This window comes from Temnothorax longispinosus, chromosome 10, assembly GCF_030848805.1.
Source record: "Temnothorax longispinosus isolate EJ_2023e chromosome 10, Tlon_JGU_v1, whole genome shotgun sequence".
Classification (NCBI taxonomy): Eukaryota; Metazoa; Arthropoda; class Insecta; order Hymenoptera; family Formicidae; genus Temnothorax; species Temnothorax longispinosus.
Window position 1 is genome coordinate 13,906,482 of NC_092367.1, and position 25,350 is coordinate 13,931,831.

Below are 25,350 nucleotides of genomic sequence, written 5' to 3' on the forward strand. Positions count from 1 at the left end.
TCCGTTTAATATTGAAGTGCAATCCGATCTTCACGATGACGCGGTACATAAAGCAAATTCTTGCATCAATAGACCGGGAACGCGGAATCTGCGTCTCATTGTTGCAAATCTCCCCGGGTAATACGGCTTCGAAAAGGAAACTCCGTTCGCATTCGAGGGCATTCAAATGTGTTTCCTAAACGTGTTTCTCGAGAACGAGAATCCAATAATTGGACAATTACGTTTGTATATACACAGCCGCTGAAAACGAGAAAGAGAGATGCAGGGCGTTAAGTTATTGCTCCATTAACATTTACAAATATTGTGCGATAAAGTAGCAATGCTGTTACGCAGGCGGAACGTCTAGCGCGCCTTCCTTTTCTACGAGATAAAAGATCGGATTTATTGGTTCTCGTTTGCTTAAAAGAGGATTCTATTAGCGCGTAAGTTGTTGCGGGAAAGCGCGGTTCTCGGTAATAAACGATAGGACGGACGGGGCGAGCCGCGGGGAATCAGCGCGTCCTCAAAGCGCGCGAGAAGTCACACGGTGGCTACCGCCGCTCTCGGTGCGTCGTTCAAGGTCGTCCAAGGTCGTTACCGGGGTCCTTGGACTCGAGAAACGCTCGTAACAAACTGGTCCCCCCCGACCGACCTTCGGCGCGCGGCGTTGGCCGTTGAAAAGAAGGCGAGTCTCGAGAGCGGATGTGTTGCGAGAAAACGCAAGGCCTGCATTATTACTTTCCTTCATCTCTCTCTCTCTCTCTCTCTCTCTCTCTCTCTCTCTCTCTCTCTCTCTTCCTCACCGGTCGCAGTTGCACTTTCCGTGCACCTTCTATACCTCCAGGGCACATCCCGTCTAGTCGTTCCCTTTTTATTCCCCGCCCGACAAATACGAGCGCGCGGTGTAATGACGATAAAATCGAAGGACTGCTCTCAATTTGCTTCTTTGTCGCTCTCCGCCCCGTCGTCCATTTTTCTTCGGCTCCTCTCGAGAGCTTCTTGAGGTTTCTTCTTCACCCGGCCCTCGCCCGTTTCCGGTCGTCCTGGCCGTTACACGGCGATCCGCTTCCGGGGGCTTCTTCCCCCCTCTGTTCTAAAGGTCATGTGAATCAGCCGGGGTCTAATATTTTTTAATTGCGGCCTCTTCTTCTGCTATAATCATGCAATATCGTGCAAATTATACGCTTAATAGCGCTTACAAGTTTTCATCAATTTACCGGCCTTTCCTTTTCAAGATTAACACTTGTCACGCAGCTGTCCGTGGTCGGTACCCAGGTCCCAGCGATGACTCGCATGTATTGCGATCCGCGATGCATGTTATAATTGTGTACGCGGCAATTTCGCGTGCTAATTATAACCGCACGAGTGCACGGAAAGTTCTTCTTTTTTTCTCTCCCCCCCCCCTCGACCCTTCGTCGTCCTTTTCTTGTGCCGCGCCCCGGCTTTTTCTCGTCGCCCTCCCCCCCCCCCGGTTCTGCTCCTCGCGGCTTCTCAACCAAGATATCTCCCCCTCGGCCTGCTGACTAATAATATAAAACGGCCGATCCTCCGCGCGATGTATTATGCCGAGGTACGATTCACGCACGAGCGGGCACCGTAAGGGGGCCCTCGAGAGGAGGCTCGGCGGGATGGAATCTGGTCGAGCGTGTGTCACGGTCGACACGGCGCGGCGCGGCACGGCCGCGGCGCACCGGTGTGCGAAAGGAGCAGAAGAGGAGGCGTCGTCGCGAGAAAATCATTTCGAATTACGTAGCGGCGCGGCGCGGCGGCGCGGCGTGGCGAGGCCGATCTCCATCTCCGACGTGTGGCGGTGTGGATGTGGCACCGTAGAGAATCGTTGCGCCGTTGCGCGAGATGTCGTCTCACGTATTATACGGGGGCCCTCCCGGGCGTAGATCGACCGCGATCGCGCCGGCAAGATTGGGATAATGAAGTTGCCCGCTCGCCTCAAAACTACCGGAGTAGAACCGCGCGCGCGAATAAATGCCCGGTACAGTTCGAGTTATATCGCTGTTACATTTTACATCGTCTCGTCTCCCGCTCCTCTCGACACGTACGACCGTGTTCGAGAGCGAGGCGCGACACTTACCGCGAGATGCCTTATCGTCGTACTTTATCGCGCGAAATTGCCGTGGCGATGCGCTTCGAAGTCTCGCGGGTGTTCCGAGAAAGGGTAATGAGCGCGTCGTAAATCCATACACAATGCCTTCAATCAAAAATGTAAGAGAGACATTCTTAAGAGATCTTTCAGAGATTCCCGAGACAACGGGACCGCGCCGTCCCGCTTCTCGCGTGCTTTATTTCTTATCAATTTATATACGTCCTTGCGATGAATGTGACGCCTTATAACGCGAACGAGATGCGCGTTGAGGAAAAACAGTAAATTGATCGTAGACGACGCGGTTAGACGCTGCGAAAGAGGCGATAGAGATTCGTAATGGAACCTTGCGGCGTGTGTTCGATCGACGGACTTAACTTCCCCTCGTTATAAAGCACCTTCTCGAAAACGACACTTCTCGCGTAATCGTCCACGACGTTTGCGTCGTGCTACGCAGCTTCCCGCGTGCAACATAAATCTCCTCGCTTCCTCGTATAAATTACACCGGGAAATGCCGAAGCGCGGCCGACGACGCGCGACGGGGTCCCCAGATGTATAATATCGCGACACTTGGCGATAATCTTTCATGGTTCACTAAGCCGATTCCGTAATGTCATCAATTTACATCGACTCCGGAAACCGTTGCCGCTACGATGCTAATTGCGTTCGGCGCTCTTGCGAAAGGGATTGAAACTATGTGATATTTCATTGGCACCACTGTACTGATAAATTGGTCCGTTAGAAACTCGTTTTATATTTCTTTACCCCGCGGAACATTCCACGGGGAATATATCAAAGTAAAAATATACGTAAAATAAACATTCTGAACATCAAGACGCAAATGAAGTTAATCAGATCTGATATTATCCCGCGCGTTTTAATGCGCCTATAACTTTCGTTTTACCGGTTTTACGGCAATGCTCTTTTTTTCTCTCTCGTTTCTTATAACGACGTGTCCCGAAAGTTTTTTACACGTCAAAAGAAATTTACACTGTCGCGCCGGGAAAATAATCATCATGTCAATTAATGGCGAGACTGCACCGCCGCCGCGTCATGCAATCTCTCATCTGACATGCGCAAAGATAAATCTTATTTAAATGAGTAGCACGCAGGAGGCGAGGAAAAAACGGTACCGTTTTGCGCTCGAGTGTCGTGTATGAGTGTTTACTCGCTCAAAAAGTCGTTTCGCCATCCGGTTTACTCTCGCACGCTCGTCGCTCGTTACCTTTCCGTATACCTTCCGCTCCTCTTCCTGTTTGTTTCCAACTTTCCGTGTCATTCTTCCATTCGCCGATTTACACTTGTCGCTTCCGCGTGCGCCTGCCACCTCCCTCTCCCTCTCTCCCTCGCCGTTAGAATGACGTCGAAGTTCGGTAAGTGACACATGATGATACGGCATGTTTTGCCGTTTATAAAATAGCTTAAGATATAAATTGGATCTAAATAAAATTCAGTTAAAACTAAATTCTTTGTCGCGTCTGCATTCTATACATCTACAATTCTTCTGATCTCCCAAAAACCTCTCCCTTTATAGCTTCGCGTCGATAGGGGCCAATAAATTATAATCAATCGATAATAAACACATCACCGCGAGAGGTGTTAACGCGACGCGAATAAGAGTTATGCCATTATGAGGGTTCATAAATCGTAATTCGCGACGCGCGACCATTTCTCTCCATTCTCTTACACTTCTTTCCCTTTCCTTTTTTCTCTCTCTCCCTCTCTCTTCTCTTCATTCTCGTTCCCGCCGTCTGCCGTCGTCGTCGCGCATCCAGGCTGAGTTAAATTGGCATGAAGCGTGACCGGGGGGGGGGGAGGGTCCACTCTCCTCTTCCTCTTCTCTTTCCTCTCTGTTCATCTTTTATTTTCTCTCTCTTTCTTTTATTTTCAGAGAGTATCTCTCTCTTTCTCTTTCTCTCTCGCTGCGATTTACCTTTCGCGTTTCCTCGTACCTCGCCGCTCCGCGCGGCGCGCGGCTCGGTGGAGCCAGTAGCTTCCGTATCGCGCTTTAATTACAATCGCGATCCCGTTTTTTTACAGTACTTTTATTAATTGAGGAGTCCCGCGTGTGCGTAGCGCGCTCTGAGCGCGCGCACACGCTCGCAGACAATGTGTAATGTGTGTACTTATCGAAGCCACGCGTCCCACCGTAACAAAGGACGATTACGGTACCCGATTCGTCGTGGTCACACGCGTCGCGGGTCCTCGCGCACCTCGGCGCGACAATCAAACATTCAGCGTAAAACCCGCAATTATTTTCCGGGCGACGCGACGTCGGTCGCCCACTCGTAATCAAGATGAACTCGTGATCGCAGCTTGCTCTTAATTGCCCCCCACGCGATACGGCGAACGGTAGCATCCAGCTTCGCGAACAGAAAGAAACGTCCATATGTATCAAGAATTTATATCGTAAGAGGTATATTTATATTCCGCGTTTAAAATTGCATGGACTATCAGGAAATAATCAAGTCGCTCAGACACTTTCTGAGCGAAAAAAGAATCATCGCGATAGAATGGATTAAGATTTTTACGATAGATAAATACGGTTTTAATGGAATGATGTATCTAATAATTTGCATCGTGAAGGGAAAATTAACTCATCACCTTTAACAGTCAATTCCAGTTCAAGGTTCAATTTATAAGCCGCGATTATACGGAACAAAAGAATCGCCCTGCGATTATAGCATCTCATTTGTTATGGCAGCACAGCTTTCCTGTCTTCCTGTTTACGTTCGGTGTATAATCGCATAGTTAATTAAGTTCCCGGTTATTTTTTAAAACGACATATTTTGATCCGGAAAACTGGCATAATTTTAATTTGTACAAAACACTATAAAAATCTCCAAGTAGCATATATCCTTTTCTTTAACTGCATTTTTTAAAGATTTAATCGTTCTTACTTTAATGTCTTTTGATACACAAATTTGAGAGCGTTCGCGTTTAATGAGAGCTCCGTAACAATACATTTATTTCATAACATCCGACAACTCGGAACGGATTTATTGTCGGAAAGATGAAAAGAAATTTGCAACTTTCGCACGGAAGGCTTCCGCGCGAGCGGGCACATCCTCGTTTTTTTTTCACCGGCAAATTATTCGATTGTTTCGCGATCTTAACGATGTAAATAATTGCTTTCTGGTCGCACGCCCCGTTGGTGTTTTTAGATCGCGAGATGTGTCAGTTAACGAACTACGATCCCGCAAATAGGGTGCTATGCAAATGATCCTTGCTCGTTCTACATGGATTATGGCAGATAAATGCCGTGTCGGAATCAGAAACTTCCTTCTTCGTTGATGTAACCCCATTAACATGAGGTAATGAAGAAAATGGGTGTAAATAGAAAATAAACAAGTAGGACGCTGGTAAATTAGCGCATGATAGGCTGTACGGAATGTTTCGCTAATGATACGATCTATTCTCTAAAACTGAACAGCAATCATGAAATTTCACGTCTTGTACAACTTGATTATATCTCGTTTAAGTATATCGCATATCAATTCTCGGAAATTCGTAAAATCGTTAATATTCTTTACGTTAAAATCGGAAATTTTACCGGAACAAATATACAACTTCAGAAGAATAATACATATACTGGCTCGTGCTATAAGATACCGTTTAACGGAAATGACCGAGCTCAAAAGGGTCAGCCTAAAAATATTTCGAGGCATCTAAGAATACCGCTAGAACGCTAAGCCGCATATAAAAATATTTCAGCAACGTAGAAACGGAACTTTTTGTTCAACGAGCACGAAAATCCCTTTGGCAGGATGTGACAATAATTACGCTTAAATATCGTGCTATGCGATTAACGAACGCAATCTGCGTTACAACAGTGTTTGATCTAGAAAACCAGAAAACAAACAAGCATGATTACGTAAAAATAGTTTTACCAACTTAATGATTTAAAAAGATGGTTTTTTTATGTTTTAATTATAAGCTCCATCTATATTTTAAACTTCTTGAATACTTACGAAATTATAATGATATTACCATCAATCCCGATTTGATAAGAATGCACCTCTGTCATGTTTACATACGCGAAGAGCAATTGTTAAAATTAATCATCTTTCACCGCGACAAGGTACGATTACTATAATTTCGTGTATCTAATTAATATGGTACCTCGTCAAAGATTGTCGTGGTACCTAGCTTCACGCTGGCGTCTCAATTAGAGGTTCGAACCGTAATTATCCCCTTATCGTTTGAGGGGACGCGCCACGTGTCCGTCCAGCTGGTCGAATCAAAAATTCTCCTGGGTCAGAGGTCAATTGTTCTTAAGAGGCGGCCGCGCTTTCAGAAGTTTCTTCGCGACTGACGTTTCCGCCGGATCGATAATTGCTGTCACACCTCGCGTTTGTGCCATGCATTCCGCGCCATCCGCATCGCGAAACGTTCGGACGGTTATTTCTAGGCACGAACCTAGGAAGAGATAGACCTACGGGGCACGTGACGGGTCGCATTGAGGTGCATCTTCTTGATACATAAAGACCGCCCCGGCATAGAAAATTCAATGGACCTCTTCAGCGACGACGTGTCTTCCCGGAGAGTAAACGCGAATAACATATTCCGCGTTTCGATAACGGTAACACGGATAAAAGAATATTTCTCTAATCAATTCCACCGTGACTCAGATTGAGATGCATACCGCGTTTAGGGACGTGCTACAAACCGTGCCCTCGTTGCATTGCACGGGGTACATCACACAGCGCTCGGATAATTGCTTTCGCGAAGATGATAATTATTATCCATAGGAATTTTTTTTGTGCTACCGATGTAGACTAGTTATTTATACGGGAATAAATTTCGCGGGACTCCTCACAGTTAGAATTCTTATCGAATCATTCAAGCATCATCGCTCAGGAAAGTTCTCGTTAGACTTGAATGCGGATCCTCCCATATTTAATAAAAAGAAAAGCGGCGAAGCACGAGACGTCGCTGCCAATCTGCGGTACTTAATAGTCGGCCAATATATAACTCGACGCGCGCGATAGCGCACATTTTTTGCTCATTTAATGGTTAAGGCTGATGTGGATTTCTAAAATAGTTAAACAAAGTACAGTTATTTGGCAGAAAATGAAATCGCCGTAAAATGGAGTTCACGTTGTACACTCGATTCAAATGAGACTTTATTACAGTTCATCGCGATGAATATGGATAAAATTGCCTTTGCATACAGCGGGTCTCTGACGTCGAATCAAATGGTATTCGCGTAGAAACGAGTCGTATACCGTTACAGCCGCGTCAGCTAGGACAATTTTCTGTACTCGTGGCATGGCGCGGCGCAGGAAAATCTTTTAAGAATCACAAGAATGCTTCCCCCAAATTGTCAAAGGTCTATAAAGCGATATAAAGAGATATATTCTCTTTTCTATCTCTCTTTCTCTTATAGACGACTACCACGAACCGTTACGCAATTCAATTACCGCCAGTTCTTCGTGTCCGTTTCGATAGGGGAAAACGAAATCGATCTAACAATAAGTAACAGTAATTTTCGTATTTTACTGCCCCACGTTCGCTTCTTCGTTATTTTCGTTGTTTTATTTCGCTGCTCCCGTAGTATCAAAGCGAAATCTTCCGGCATTTCTCGACGGAGTGTCCGTCGAGTTTCTTAGACATTGTACTTTCGCAGATGATGGAATTCCACTCAGGATGGAATTATCTCCGGATCATCCGGAAGGACAGAGCCAAGATACTTACATTCGCTTACATTGCACCTGGCGCTCTTGGTCCGAGGGAGGCTTAAATCGACGGGGATGCCGGACAAGAGGGCAGTCGTAAAGTCGGATTAATCTCCGGCAATTTATGGAGCATTATCCGCCGACCTTCCGGTACGCGAACGGCTATTAAGGTAGATGAATGTACACCGCCGAGGGGGAGGAAGGGAATGAAACGGGAAGAGGACGAGAGCGAGAGACGCGGCTCACAGGATGAACAGGACGCCCGCGTGTGCGTTTACATGCGCTCCTGAGCGCGTGTAGATTCACGCATATTGCAGTTGCGTGTCGCTCATACTTCATTCAATCGTGGATAGCGTTACGATAGGATGTGACGCAGCTCGTACGCACTGGAAAAAAAACGCGCGCCGGTTACGCGTATTAACTCGTGAGTCACGCAGGTATAACTGCGTGCAACCGCGAGCGTTTGCGATCTGCAAACAAGGGCCGTGATTTTTATAAACGGCGGATAATACGTCGGCAGAAAGAAAAAAGAAGACTAGTTTTCACGAAGTCGATTTTCTATATATATTCCGCCATTAAAATATCATTAGACCAATCATGCATGGACGAAATTAGTGGAGAGCGCGTAAAGGCCCGAGCACATAGAAAAACTTAAGCAGTAAGAAAATCAACACTACTGATTCGCGACTGCTTACGTTATGTCCTAAGTTCTTGACTATGATTGGCTGATTTGCTTACTGCTTAAGTCTTACTGCTTAAGTCTTAAGCGTCGTCTACAATACCTATACGGAGTATAAGCGTGGAGTAAAGAGTAAGAGTATAGGCAGGTGTAAGCATTATAGCCTGTTGCGTCCTGATTGGCCGAGCGTAAGTGTAAGAGTAAGAGTAGGAGTAAGAAATAAAATTAATTTATTTCGCTTACGCCCTTACGCCAGCTCTCTTAAACCGAAAATAGCCCTCTTACGCCTACTCTTACTCCTTGCTCCACGCTTACTCCGTGTATTGTAGACGATGCTTTACTGCTTAAGTCTTATAGTCCAAGATCCCAGGGCTCCCAGACGTAACTTATTTTGTGAAAGACAAAATGTGGGACATTGAGTAGTGTTCATATGAACTTTGAATATCTGCGTACCTGCAAAGGTGGTTAGACGGCCGATTTACAGGTACCAGGTGAGAAAGGTAAGTACAAATAGGGCTAACTTAACTTAAATTCTGACGGCTGATTTTTATATATACTTTATAAAATATTATTACAAAATAATATTCAACACTGCCAGACACTTTCCGCCGGCCATAACTTCCGCCAGACGCTTTAAAGCTCCCTAAAATAAAAAAAATGAACTTTACTTACATTCTGACGCTTGATTTTTATATATGTTACTTAGCGGACTATTTCAAAACTATATGTGCTTATCCAGACAAATCGTAAGGGCCAAACATCCCCCCAGACACCAAAAACATTCAGCCGTGAGTATGAGCGCGAGGGTACTATGCTCGCGTTTTAGAGCGAGTGAGATATCTATATGTGAACTAATTTACCCCTCTTAAACTCAGTCTTATAATATCTATGAAGATAAGTCAGAAAAAAACACCGTCCTTTTTTTATTACATTTTCTTTAACAAAAACACACATTTTATCAAAAACAGCTTGATGGAGTTGACGAACATCATGCCACTTAGTTTTAATTGTTTTTTTCTTTGACGATGTTTTATAAGAATATTCCAATTGACAATTTTTGTGATAATATATTTTTGTATGAATACAATTTTTAACTTTATTAATCAACTCCGCAAATGTTTCGTCTTCTTCATCTATCTTATTCAGAAAATTGTTTTTATTAGATGAATGTAATGGCAGTCTTTTTGATCTATGTTTTTTTGTCTTTTGGTTACAAAATATACTTATACATATAAGTATATTTTGTAACCAAAAGACAAAAAAACATAGATCAAAAAGACTGCCATTACATTCATCTATAATAAAAACGATTTTCTGAATAAGATAGATGAAGAAGACGAAACATTTGCGGAGTTGATTAATAAAGTTAAAAATTGTATTCATACAAAAATATATTATCACAAAAATTGTCAATTGGAATATTCTTATAAAACATCGTCAAAGAAAAAAACAATTAAAACAAAGTGGCATGATGTTCGTCAACTCCATCAAGCTGTTTTTGATTAAATGTGTGTTTTTGTTGAAGAAAATGTAATAAAAAAAGGACGGTGTTTTTTTCTGACTTATCTTCATAGATATTATAAGACTGAGTTTAAGAGGGGTAAATTAGTTCACATATAGATATCTCACTCGCTCTAAAACACGAGCATAGTACCCTCGCGCTCATACTCACGGCTGAATGTTTTTGGTGTCTGGGGGGATGTTTGGCCCTTACGATTTGTCTGGCTAAGCACATATAGTTTTGAAATAGTCCGCTAAGTAACATATATAAAAATCAAGCGTCAGAATGTAAGTAAAGTTCATTTTTTTTATTTTAGGGAGCTTTAAAGCGTCTGGCGGAAGTTATGGCCGGCGGAAAGTGTCTGGCAGTGTTGAATATTATTTTGTAATAATATTTTATAAAGTATATATAAAAATCAGCCGTCAGAATTTAAGTTAAGTTAGTCCTATTTTTACTTACCTTTCTCACCTGGTACCTGTAAATCGGCCGTCTAACCACCTTTGCAGGTACGCAGGTATTCAAAGTTCATATGAACACTACTCAATGTCCCACATTTTGTCTTTCACAAAATAAGTTACGTCTGGGAGCCCTGGGATCTTGGACTATTACTGCTTAAGTCTTACTACTTTTTATGTGCTCGGGCCCTAAGTCGGCGAAGTCGGTAAAACTCGGCCGAAACAATGTGATAATAAAACAATAACGGGAGAGAAAGGAAGAATCTCGGAGACGTTTTGCTCGTGCGGATCCTTTACCGTTGCGCGATTAAGTTTGCACATAGAAATACGCGATACCATCGCGTCATTGTCTCGTTACGGTTTGCGAGAGTCGTGTCGTTCGTTTTATTGCCTCGTGAGCTCGAATTAATTCCGTGTAGGAATTAATTCCGTGAGGCGTGTAAACCTGCAGCGATGTAATGCTGTAATAAATTGCATTATTGTATCTCACGCGGACCATTAAACGAATTAAACGAATACAACGCCGCTATTGTTCCTTTAAATATAATTTCTTCGCGATATATCTTTTTAACGCGACAACGTCTACGCTCTGTCGCACCTCCGGACGACTGATTATAATTTTTAACCTTAACTATTATACGACTATACTCGCATATTTAATGCTAAAGATTCCCCCGATTCAAGTATAGGTATATGTAAGGATGGTAATAACAGCACCTTCCGCAATTAGTCGAACGTTGCATTTAAATTGCAAAATTATTAACGATCGCACAATGAGAAAGGCGAGATGAGATACCTGATAATTAGGAGGCATCGTTATTATCACAATTTTCGTAAAGATCATAAAAATATCGCGGGCGAATTCTCACGTGAACGGCGCGAAGAAAAAAAAACGCGAGTCCGGATGATTTATTCGCGGCATTCGGCCGCGGGAAACGCGAGTGGTATTCGCGGATTATGAATATCTTTCCTACGTAGCGCCATTGTCCGCTCCGCTACTGCCGCGCTGTACAGTTACGTGGGCGCGTATTGTGTAACCGCGCGGGCGCGCGCGCGGCGTTTATTGTCAATAGAATTCACGATAACACGCGAGAGAGAGGCCGCCGCCCTGAAATGCACCGTTCAAGGCTTCAAGGCGGATACGTGACATTGTAAACTCGAATTATTTACATGCTCGCGTTGCATACCGCCGCCGAGGATTCGCGCCATCTGCTACGCGCGCACGTTGCAGAAATAGCGGTGCCGGTATACCTCTCGGCATTCGCCTCGATCGCGAATAAAAGAAAAAAACGTGCGCGCGTATTCCTAGGATTTTACAGTTTCGCCGTCGAGCATAATAAAATGAGAATCTATAGCGGAACATGGGAAAAAGCGTACGTGTTTGCGTAACATCCTTAAATTGTGCAACCGCGGACCGATGAAAAAGCGGAGGCATAATCGCTCCTTTAATGAACCGACGGAACTTCCCTATATCTTGCCATACACACGTTTACGGCGTATTACTGGTGGAGCCGCGTACGTCAATCGACGTTTTCCGGTGAACTCACCTTTCGCGTCTCTGAGAACGACCCGAGGAAAATTAAAAAAAAAACGGGTAGGAAGGCACGTAAAGGACGAACCAAGGGACGACGGTCGGGGCGCGCAATTAAATCGTAATTCTCGAATCCCTCGAGACGAGACACGGCTCGATATTCAGCCACGACGCCCTACGAGCGGCGCGGCTCATTTGCAGACGGATCGCATATTTTCCGGTGTGTACGGTGCAAAAAGCTACCGCGGCGAAATCGATATTGGCCGATAGAGTAATCAGCGGCGCCGGCCGGCCGGCCGGCCGGCGGCGGCAGCGGCACAAGAAGGCGCGAGTGGCACGCGAGAGGAATAAGCCGAGGATCGTGTATGCGCTATTAAATGGTACATTGCCTTCGCGTGTTATAGAGTCATCTGGTACCACGCCACGGCGGGGATAGGTGTACCGGTCCACCGCCGCTCTTTCTCTCTCTCTCGCGTGCCTCTCAAACAGCATCCGCGGACTTCGGTAGGCCTGGCGCGCGCGCGCGTCTTCGGCATCCGAGGAGATTTCATTTCCGAGGGACCGACTTTCCGAGATACCGTCGTGAGGAGAGCCGTGAGAACATAAAATAATTAATTTATCCATATGCGTCTCTCCATTAGAAAGGATTAAGAAATGCGACGTTGCACGCGTATTTATTTTAAGGTTTACGCAAGACCGCGCGATATATCGTCTGATAAGAGATATACATGTATCTCAAGTGTTACAAATCACACGGTGCTCTTTACCGGAAAGATGCATACACATGTTTGCCGACTGGTTAACCAGCTGCGGACGATCGGATAAATTCGCATCGTGTGACCTTGTAATGTACCGTTGAGGATGGTCAAGGACCCAGGGAAGTTCAAACGCGATTAAGTGAAGGGGGGAGGAAGGGGGGCTCGATCACGAGGAATTAACGTTAGATTTCCTCGCCTCAGCTGAGTAAGTGCTCGTTTGCTTTCGGGTATATACGAACGATCATCACGACGGCATCGATTTTTTTACCTGGCCGTTACCGTTGTAACGATTTGTAGGATTTATCGCGGCGTGCCGTCGAATTAACCACCGGGTAAGACGAACGCGCGTGATCGTGCCATGCTTCTAATGATTTCAATCATTACGACGTGCGATCTCGGAGTGCTGTACTGTAATCTTTTCAATTGGAAAGAGTGAATGTGCGCGCGGTATGCGCGGGGCGCAAATAATGACTGCGAATTTAATGATTAATAACACATTAATTAATTCGTCTCGAGTTTTCCATTGTGAGGCACGGGGAAGCGGAAATTATAGCGACGGCTAAGGAGAACACCTATCTCTCGAAATTATGTCGCAAATTTCGCACACGGAGCGTATTACGAATTTATGTTGGCAAAACCGAGCGTTTGCGCGTTCTTATTTCGATGTCGCGCGACGACGGATGGAATTTACTCGGGTTTGAAACTTTACTCGCGTCGAAAATCGTATTAACCCCGCGGCGCGCCGCAAATTTATTTTATTCATACACACCCGCGATATAAATCACCCGCCCACGATTGCAAAGTCCGCCAACGGCTCCTTAAGCGACTCGCTGAAAGGTAATCCCGCTGCTTGGAAACGTGTTGGAATCTTGATAAACCGTATGGCACTCGGAGTAGGAATCTCACCCGTGCAGGCGTAGTCGCTCTCGCGGATGTTGTCTTTTTTTAAGCCTGCAGCGTTTCCAAGTTAATAAAGTTTCTTAATATAATATATATCCAGGCTTCGATCTATTCTTATTCCTCTTTTCCCTAATTTAAATTATCTCTTTTGCCTCCATTTTTCCTTAACTATTCTTTACGTTATATATGCACGAAAGCATATAAATTTTTTGGTATATATGTGTATATGTGTGATGTGAAAATGGATGTGAGTATCCGTAGTCGAGTCCGTAGTACAATGAGCTGAGTTTGTGGATTTGCTAAATGACTGTATGAATCAGTCATCCCTGTGGGACCAGCGATTATTAGGATTCTTTTCGAGATAATATAATAGTACAACGATCACGCGAAAACGGCTGACAGTCTGCAAAAAAATGAAACAGATTTGTCACTGCGTGCGCCTGACCGAATCTCTGTAAATAAATTCCATTCACGCGACTTACTTAACACAATAAAAAAAAAAAAAAAACAGCATGATTGACGTCTTTCTCTATTTCGATTGATCGTGAGCTTTGAATTTCACGACTATATTCAAAGAAATAAAAACGCTTCGTAAAACGATGCAAAAATAAAACGATATAAACGTGTGGCTGGATTTCATGCAGGAAGAAATTTAATGCAGAATTGATGTAAGGTCAGGTGTGCTACAATATCGTAACGCGGAATATCGCTTTTAATTCTTCCGCTACAAAAGGCGATGATAGTCAACCGTAAAATTACATCCTCCGTGTGTTGAAAAATCGTCTTACAAGTTACGCTACATTACATACATAATGCATTGCGGGTTTACAAGAAGTGAGCTGGGATATCGTTTTTAATTTTTCCGCTGTATTAACGTCAACGCGACGATGATCAGAATATCCCTAACAGAATTTATACGCCTTGGTATATCCTTTCCAATATTATTGAAGTGATAAATATGTTATACATTAGCTGCATAATATATATTTGAATTTTTATTCACAATAAATAAATCACAATCGAATAAAAAAATAGAGGAAGAGATTTCTGTTCTACGACTCTGTTCTGCTTGAATGAAAATATCTGTTTATTTACTTTCTATAAAGAGAACTGTATTATGTTTTAATTTGCAAAATAAATTTATGAGGTAATAATATTTTTTAAAGGCTATAATTTATTCAAGATAATATTCAAAGATTGTCACGTCTAGGAAGCTTGATGTCAATCGATTCGCGATAGGATAAAAGACAAATAGAAACACGAATTTATCGCGTATCATCTTCCGGAAAACAATCGTCGAGTCTCTCTCGAGTGGGCCGATTTGCCTCTCAACAAATACGCACGTAAGCGAAAATCACGAAGTTCCCAGGAAGAAGCGACGACGTTAAAGTGTAGCTTTAGCTATACGGCTTATATTTACGAGATGCCCATAGCCTATAATTCCTTCCTTCTTCCAGTTATCGTACCGGCAAACCCTGTCATTATCAAGCGTGCACTTCAAACACCATGGTTAGCTAGGACGTTGCACTAGCGAACGGCCGCGTCGTCGTCTTTTCTCTCGATACCTCGAAACCGATAGTGCGCGACTTTTTGTTTCGCGTCCCTGGCTACCATCCTTTGCGCGCAAACGGGGAAGGAAATGGGGAAATGCTCCCCAGGCCTCTGTGATTTACTTAGATTATCGTACCGCGGAATAGCCGATAATCTGACAAAGATTATCGGTACGTATTAGGTATCAAATTTTCAACCGGAAATTGTCGCCGGTGTTCGCGACTAATTTTTCTAGTGACGAATGCATTGTTGCATGCATGCAAACATAATTCTTATATATTTTAATCCTTTTATTTTCAAATTATTTAACAGCTACGAAAAATATATGTTTGTATTTTTATGCATGTTACATAATAAATAAGCGATTTATAATAACATTTTGATATTTTAGAAATGTGTAAGAACTTTTCTATGTGTTATTTTTATTGTAATCGTGCGTATAATAATTTGCACTGGAAAATTATTATGCATAATAAAAAATCTTTTTTTACTTTTGATAAATTTAGTTAAAATATGTCAAAGAAGTTATAATTCTGCAAATTTTTATTGTATTTATATTAACTGTTATTACCAAACGACGCTAAATAAAAAACGATGTTGCCCCATGTTACCAAAAAATTTTTAAATATATATTAAGATGCGTACGATTTAGCTTTACAAGCGTAAAGTCTTTACAGCCATTTATATATGAACTGAGAAAAAAATGTTCTGGATTTTAGTAAATATTAGTTTGCATACAACTGTGACTCCATTTATTAAAATAAAGAAAATTTTCTTTATTTTAGTAAATAGAGTCACAGTTGTATGCAAACTAATATTTACTAAAATCCAGAACATTTTTTTCTCAGTGATGCACTGAAAGAAACATCTGGTTGAATTAATTGGACGACTGGTGGAAAATGAACAAACTACATTTTTTTCAGTGTGACTATAAGGAACTGTTATACATATACTATATTTACAGATATGAAAATATAGGCCACAATGTTTTATTTCATGGTCCATAATACCATAGTCATATGGAAACGAAAGAGTTAATAATTTAAAAACTTCCGTTATTTAAATGAATAAAAATGTATGATTAAAAGAAGATATCTTTACGATGTCCATTTGCATTCCGGAAATGAAAGGTAGACATTTTTTTTTAATTTCACGGTAGCAATAAGCATATAAAAAATGTGATTGAACAGTTAGCGGCTTACTTAGAATGTGGGTGGCCTGAATATCTAAATATTTTATCGTGACAGAGCGTATGTGTACAGAGTAGACGCATGATTCACACTACATAACAGTGTTTAGCGACATTCACAGCGTGGACTACTACTCGACTCGCATACAAATACGCTTATGTCACCATTGCAAAACGCGCGAGTTCCTCGCTCGGTCGTTGATCCCTGGAAAATCGCGCGCACATATATTTTACTTTGATATTAAATACTTTACATAATTACTTTAATATCTTTATGTGTGCGATAAATTTCCCACTATCTATATATATTTAAAATAAAATGTCTGTCTGTCTGTCTGTATGTTCCTTATAAACTCCTAAACCCTTTACCAATCTAGACCAAATTTTACATATTTACTCTTTAGACTCTTGCGGTAAATATAGACTGTACCATGAAATCTGGACAGCAATCCCCTCCCCCTGATTTCATCTCCTTGAAACTGTGTGACAATTTAAGTTTAGTGCATTATTATACAAGTAAGCATTGCGTAATGAAGTATATGTATAGATAGGCATTGTGTCACATTGAAGATGCCAGTTAATTTTAAAATATTATATTGTAATAAAAAAAAGCTGCAGATATTCTTATAGATATAAGAAGTTCGGGCAATGCCGGGTAGTTTAAGCTAGTCAGTTCATATGTCATAAGATAAGATCGACTTTTTTCAGCAAAATACATCCATAAACCTTTTTTTTATGAGTGGATCCGTAACCGATGAACCGCGAGTCAATCTCTCGAATCTCGAAATAACCGATTATACAACGCGTGTCGTTTCGACACTGGCCGGGTTTATTTTGGTCATTCTGCCTACGCTCGAGACTCGCGATCAACTTCCCGTTCCTCCGCGCGAGCGAAACCTTGGGATCTTGAACTTGACTTGGCGCCCATGGTCGTCGTTGTAACCTTCCAGATTATTACCGTTAGCCATTGCCGCGTTGACGTAATATACGCAGGCACGTTTCTTCTCTGTCGTACCTGCCTACTTGCAACTAATTATGACGTTTAACGTACGCGAGCATCGTATAGTCGTTCAGCTAGACATTTCGCCGCGCTTCATAAGGCGCCACAAAACATATGGAGTCTTAGTTCATGTATGCACATATCTTATTAGCATCGACGGCATTTTGCAACGTGACTCTATGCGCGAACGATCATAAAAACGAGCAGAATACGAAAATAATAGTAATCTTTTAACCCCTTCGACATTGGGCCTTCATTTATATCAAGGCAATGATCATTGAATCTTTCACATGTTATACGCATCAAATATTTCAAAGAAATTTACATTAATTCTTGAAAATTAAAACCATTTTAATTTTCTCAATTCTTGTTTTAATATTCTAATTTATCACTTAATACTTTAACGGATTTTCAAAAACTCGATAATAATAATATCTATCACCTAAATTACAAGCGGCATGTGTCCCAGCGCGGGCGATAAAGTTACGTGAGATTTATATTTGGAAGTAATTGTCACTTTGATGATCCCGGCGGTATTTTACTCGCGCGCGGCGCGGCGCGGCACGGCCGGCGAGGAACGTAGGCGCGACGAAAAATGTCTGGCGATTCCGAAATAATTGCTCATCGTCAAATTGCGACACCTTATCCCAGAGATTGTCCGCCCCGTTAAAGTGCTGCGGATCGTAAACCCGCGGCGACTCACGGTTTTATTTTACGAGACACTCCGGCGCGCACTGAAAATGCCGTAATGTTTGCGGACCGGCTCGGATTATGGCGATGATTACTCCCCGCCGAGCGCGCGTTAGCGTGGCGACGATCTTTAGCAGCACGCGGCGCGGCGTCCGTCCACCTCGTGCTTATTCCATAACGTTAATTACGAATTGCTTTGATGCAAATGGCAGTTTCGTTAAGTCGAGCTATAATCGCGAGATATCTTTAGAGAATAAAGCGATTATGCCATAATGTGAAATTTAGCGGATCTCGCGTTAATAATCGTACTAAAACGGCAATAGACACGATATATAAGATTGTGTTAATTGTCTACAGACAGTGTACCATAATACGAGTGGTACGAGACAATAAGAGATAAAGTAAAGTATGATAGATTAAAACATATAGTGTGAGCGGTAATACTCCACAGAATGTATTGGATATTTTTTATTTAATATATTATATGCATATGCAAAGTCAAAATATGCAATCTCAACACTGCAAATCCAAGTGTGTTATTTTTATACATTTAAGTGTGTAAATCGTGTAGTCACTTTTTACACATTTGTACGCGTGTTATTTTTTTGAAAAATGTGTAATTTTTACACACTTGCAGTGTTAAGATTTTTACACATTTGCAAAGCCAAGTGTGTAAAAATTATACATTTACAAAGCCAAGTGTGTAAAAATTACACATTTTGGAACACATGGATTTGCAGTGAATTTAATAGCATTGGCGAATTGAAGCTCTATTAACCGAGGCAAACAGAATGTCTATCTATTTATACATATATTTAATATGTTATTTATATAATATAATTATGCGCGCGCACACGCATACACATGTATGTATATACATACATACGAGATATATTTAAATATGTATTTCAAGTGACTCGTGGAATTTTGTTATGGTTGCAATCTTAATATACGGTATACGTGCACATAAATCATGGTGCATGACGTATGAACTATTTTATAGATAGTCCATTTTAAACGAAAGAAACCTTCAACGGAGCAACAAAAATATTGATCAATCTGCAATTGCTTATTTTATGATGTATCATTATGGGTGGCGTAAAGTTGTGCGACGAGATCGACGTTGAAGAATCCGATAATCGACCCACTCTCGCTAGCTCAGTAACTCAATGACGATGTTGTCGATGTTGGTTGATGTGAGTGAAGAACGCGAAATAAACTGATTAATCATCGATCGATTTAATGAAGTTAGCATGCTGACAGTAAACACAATTATAAAGTTGTGCAAGTTGTGTATGCTGCAAAAACAAATGCTACGTAGCTGCCAGAACACCCTTAACAGCGTAAATAGAAGCTTTAGCCTTTAAATATAACTGAAACTTAATAACCTTTAAATATAAATTGATAAGAATTGCTACACGCGAACTGAGAGAAGCTAAAATCCATATTTTTATCGTTTTAATTTATCCGTATTAAAAGGTAACGGATCTATGAGATGTAATATTCATGTAATAATTTATTGTCGCAGTTTGATATGTATACGTGTGTAAATACATCTGCTACATATATTTGGCATATTAATCATAGATCCATTACCTCAAGGAAAAAGTTTGTTTTTCACTCACCAACTGATGAGCAACGAGTAGTAAAGTTATCTGCAACACATCGACTATACGTTGATACTGTAACATACACAAATATAAGATCCGCATTAAAGCAGGGCATAAAAAACAACGAATATTTGGAAAGATAATTATTGATCGCAATTCTATATTTAAATAGATAATAACAAATTAACTAGATTAAGTAATAATTTTCAAGAAAACTTCTTTCATTAAGTGTAAGCTTTTACAGGATTTTACAAATATTCTTATTTTCTGAGTAAACGATTCAAAAGAAAATAATGGTATTCTTCCGTAGAGAATAATGTATTTAAATTAACTATTACTCGCCCCAAAGCGTTATTCCACCGGCGTCTGATACCTCTGCTAGACTTCCTCTTTCTCCTTCTCTCAGACTGAGTTGTCGGCTTTGCAGGACTCCCTTGACGTGTTATGTCAAATTTTTTCATCTTGAGAGGATTGAAATTATGTGCCTTTAAGATTAAATAAAAAATCTTAATAAAACAAAAACTATCTCTCACACAAAAGAAAGATAATTGCGCAAAGTACAATTTTTATTTTCTAATAATATTAATAATCTTTATTTGACTTTCCGGAAATAACATGATGAGAAAATGAAGCTCCTTTTAACTCATTTATCTGCATTGTCTCTGCGCGAGTTTCAGATGCTTATTTAAATTTTCAAGTAGTATACGATGGCTAAAATGACTTCCCTCATCCCTGCGTGTAATTGTGCAATGTTAAAGTTTATAGCTAACATTACGAAAGACGAATGAAGTCTTGGCCACGATTTATAACGATAACAGAATGCAGCGTGCCATAAGTGTTTAAACACTGAGATAACAGCCGCAGCATCGCCAACATTTACCAGCGCTAATCAAGGTTAATTAAACCCATCGCTACCCATTTGAAAACTGTCATTATGATCTAGAAGGCGAGGCGGAAGGAGCACTCGGAGTACGGTTAAGTCAACCGGTCCTAAGACGTGTGAATAACGACGAAAGTTAAAGGCGGCGGCGTAGGTGTGGAGACTCCGGAAAATGTACCGCAAAATCACGTTTCTCAGTGTTGGCAACCATACTGGCCCATATTTATCCGGAGTTTCGGAGGCGTATACAGTTATCTCGCACGACGCAAGTTCGGAACGCGGTGCGTTCTTTTCCTCGGCAATCTCGAGATTCCGCAAATCTCGTAAAGCATTCCGGCAGCTGCGTGCCGCAACGGTTCCGTGATTCCCTTTACACGATATTCCTCGCTCCTCATCTTTCCTTTACGACGACTGGAGTGCAACGATCACGCAGAATTCGAATTCCCTCCGGAGTCTTTTCCCTACGGGAAATTCTTCCGATATTTAATGGAAATATATCTGATGTAAATGCCCTCTTTTTAGATACGAATCGGTTTTAAGATTTTCGCTTACAGGCGAAAATTTTCAAAGCAAGGATGACCAACACAACAAATAAAATAAACTTGATGCTGTAAGTGCTGTTCTTTCGCACCTAATATATATTTAGAAATTAAAAAAAAAAACGAATTACTTTAATCTTGCGTGACATGAAATACATAGATAAGTAAATGTAATACACTCGCGTAGAATTTGCACAGGATGAGTACGACGCATTATCCTGTCGATGTTAAGACGCGAGCTATGCGGAAACGTCAAAAATATACCGTAGAGTATCCTGACATCCCGCGGCTACGGGTCCATTAAGGGTCACGTAGCTCGAGTTCGGATGTTGTTTTCAAGTTTCAAAGAACACCGGCTTCCACCAATTTCGTCGAGAGCAAAGGTTAAAATTCGCCATCATTACCGTAATGACGCGCGAGAAGACGCTTTTTAAATACGGTAGTTAAATAATAAGCGTTAAATTATGCGGAGACAAAAACCGCCCACGTTCGCGGTATAATAACGACTTCCCTGCTACACAGATAATAATGAAAATTTGTAGTTTGGCTCGGAGTCGTTGGACGTAACGCGCGATAAAACTGGTAATTTACATTCAATCTCGCAATTGTAACTGAATATTTTTGACAGCAAATATCTGATGGCCAAAAGTTGTTGACCTGAAATACAAAAAAAAGATGATAAAATAAAACAACCATTTTTTCGGTTTTCTTTTTCAATGTAATATTTATTTTATTAATATTTAGTCAATATAATATTTATTTTAATATATTTTTATAGAACGACGTGTGTGAATTAGTTTTCCTAAGTATATCCATAAAAAAATATTCTAAATTTTTGTTGTTAAAATAATTCAACACTGTAGAGATCACTTGGTTATCACTAGTAAATTTTTTTTACGCAACTCAGACATCAATTTTGAAAATAAAAAATAATTATTAAGTCGGGCTTGTTAAGACGGGTGATAAAAAAGTGACAAATCAATTTAAGAACAATTTAAAATGTTTTTAGTGGTATAGAAAAATTAATTCATTTTAAAAAATGTATTGAAATATGAAGGATAATTATATTAAAAAATAAAAGTGGTTGTTTTTTTCTTAACACCTATTTTATATCCTTAAACCAGAAACTTTTAGACCCTACTATGTGTGTGTTCAATTCGTTGTAAAATTTTCTCAAAAATAAAATATTTGTAATATTGCTCCAACTCTTTTTAGTCATAAAATTCTGAACCATGTACAATAATCTGGGTACATTATTTGCTACCTAATGTAAAATTCCATTCCGAAATCTGAACGTAATTAAAATGTGGAACCTGTTATACATGTCGTGTTCCTGCACCTCGAGCTCCGCAGAAATTCTCGGCAGTTCGTGCGCGAAATTCACGTTGCTCGGCTTTTTCCCATGAGCGAGTATTCTAATTTTTATCTTGTGACACGTAGCTAGCATTCCACTTCTTTGTCCCCGCGTTTCAACTTTGCTTTATCTTTCGCGGTGCGAACACGGCAGTAGTCTCATACTAATGAGCACTCATACCTTAAACCTACATTGTGGTCGCGCGTGAGTATACAAAGTGTTATACAGATGTTTGACACGTTCGCGAAGAGGGGGAGGAATATGTCGAAGAGCTAACTGTTAACGACTGATATGACAAGTCGCAGGAATACCGCGTCGCGATTACAGGGATTCGTTCGCTATTAATTATTATATGCTTGACAGCGACTTCGTGGAGAATGTGAAATATTTAGACGTCGGTTGTGAAGTGAATGGCGAATGCGAGCGGCATGAATTATGCAAAGCGTAAGAAAATCAAAGCGTATAATCGGTCAAAATGTATAAAATACGTAGAAATAGGAATTATCTGACACGTGTATTATAAGACATGTATTCAATAAAAATTATTTATCAACCGTATCAAAAATTTACGAGGCACTCTTTATCCATTATTAACATATTGAATGCCGGACCTAATTGATTTTTTAGCAACAATGGAATGAAATTTTGACTATTATATTTACATCTCGATAAAATATCATATAACTAATTTATGTAAAATTCTGATATTTTTATTACCTTATGTTTATTACCTTACGTTATTACTTCAAATTATACTTACAGAATTGTAAAATTTTTTTTTTCAATTTTTATGCGTTTCTATAATTTGATAGCGCCGATTAGCACCAGTCCGATGACCGGCGTGGAGCTACTGAATTAAAGTTCACCGTGCTGGTCACCGACACGGCTATTAATATACTCTCTGGTTGGTATAGACTGACATCATCGAAAATGCAAAAAACTTTTTTGCTGGCTAGGATGAGACTGCATAATTTCACGTCAGCGGACACAAATCTATCAATGTTAGCATATTAATAAACTTAAGATGGATGTCGAGTCGTAGGAAGGTAACGTGAGTGAGCAGAATCGACAATTATATCGTGCCATGATGCTGTACAATTAAAATAAAATATAATAAAAGAATATAGCAGAGGAAACGCGAAGTGCAAGACTGCGCTCGATTGCATCTCGTTGCTGTCAAATGTATAACAGCTGTAATGTATCTTCCTAAGTGCAAAATTGTGAATCGACTTAGATTATTAGTTTCCTTCGAAATTTACGGAGCGTGTTATTTTAGCTCTGACAAGCTGAAATAACACTTCAATTTCTACTTAATTTCTAATGTCGGTTTCATGATCGTTCTCTCTTCATCGATGTTTTACGGTGTCCGTACTATCAATTTCACACATACAGATCGCGAATTCAATTCAACTAAATCCAATTTAATAAATTGAATCAATTAAAGTTACTGCAGCTTTAATTGACTTTGTTCTCTCACACGTAACCAACGTATATAAGCAATTATTAAAATTTATTAACTATTATACTTGATCTGCATTCAACGTATTAAAAGAAGTTATTGCTTCCGATAGGTACTGTGTCATTACATGTAAATGTAATCGTCAGCCTAAGTTTCCTCTATCGTCTTCCTTCTATTTTGAAATAACGATGCTGGCAGTTTTACGTTTGCTTTCTACAGATACTGAATCGTTTATCGCGCGCAATTTTTTACACTCGCGAATCTGATAAAGATATCCCATACGTACCGTCACTCAAAAAGTGGCATTTCCATTTTCAACGTAATGAATGACGGCGCGAAAGCAAACTGCAAATTGAATTTACAGGTGCACTGCACTTTTATACTCAATTAAGAAATAACGATATTTCACAGTCACGTAACGCGTCAATACTTTTTTCCGTTTCGCGCGTATCGCCGTCATTCCGATTTAATGATCGCTTCCACTCATCTCGGCGATTACTAAACTGTCGGAAAACACGTGGCGCGCGAAATTTACGAGATGAGATATCGCTTCTACTAGCTATTCCGCTAAAACTCTAGATACAGTTAGTCGAGTCTTAAAAGATTTTACGATTTTTTTTCGTCCGTCTTCTATCCCTGTACACAATATTCCGTTCGCGAAATAACATAATTTTCGTCATAAAATTATCGCTACTGTTTTTATTATCTTGCTCTTTTTTTAATTATCTTGCACTTGTTTTTATCATCTTGCACTTTCTTAAATTTCTCGGATACGCTATAAGCCAAAGATGTTTTCAGTCATAACTATACACAGAGAAAAAGAATATTCTTGATTTGATAATACTTATCTGTAGTTTCAACATGGAAATGTTGAAATGAGATTATATTGCGTTAAACTTGCTTAAAGAAAACTTGCATGTGTGAAGTCATTATATAGTGTAATCAAGAAAAAAACGTTATATAAAATAGAAAGTAAAAAATTTTATAAGAAGATTATAGTGATCTTGCTTATAATACGAAACAATCTATGTATGTACATATATCTTCTTATAAGAATGTCAACTTTTTATTTCAACGTTTTTTTCTTGATTGCACTATATAATGACTTCATTCAAGCAAGTATTCTTCAAGCAAGTTCTTTTCAAGCAAGTTTAACGCAACATAATTTCATTTCAAGATTTCTATACGTTGAAACTAAAGATATTTTCAAATCAAGAATATTCTTTTTTTTTCTGTATATACATGTGTCACGAAACAATTTACATTTGTAATCGACGTTGTTGCGTTATTTTGGTTTCGATTAGGTCGTTTAGAAATCGCTAATCTTCCAAGGTGCCGCCGGCACCGAAATAATAGAACGTGTAGTCATGTTCTAAGGCGCCGGAAATACCTATACTTTTCAGTGGTCTAAGTGGAGGCATTAAAGTCGGCAAAAAAGTGGCGCAGGCTGGAATGTACGGCGATCCTTCAAAGCGCCGTACGCACCGGCTGCTTAGTCA

At 40.5% G+C, this 25,350-nt stretch overlaps 1 protein-coding gene across 2 annotated transcripts in view; it reads right to left on the minus strand.

Moving 5' to 3' along the window:
• Positions 1–19,715, minus strand: part of Tyn (trynity) — an 89,485-nt gene extending 69,770 nt beyond the window's left edge. For both annotated transcript variants that reach the window (XM_071789664.1, XM_071789663.1), the window contains exon 1: positions 19,635–19,715. In XM_071789664.1, coding sequence (XP_071645765.1) covers positions 19,635–19,700 — 66 coding nt within the window. In that variant the 5' untranslated portion in view covers positions 19,701–19,715. The remainder of the gene's footprint in view (positions 1–19,634) is intronic.
• Positions 19,716–25,350: the final 5,635 nt, after the last annotated feature.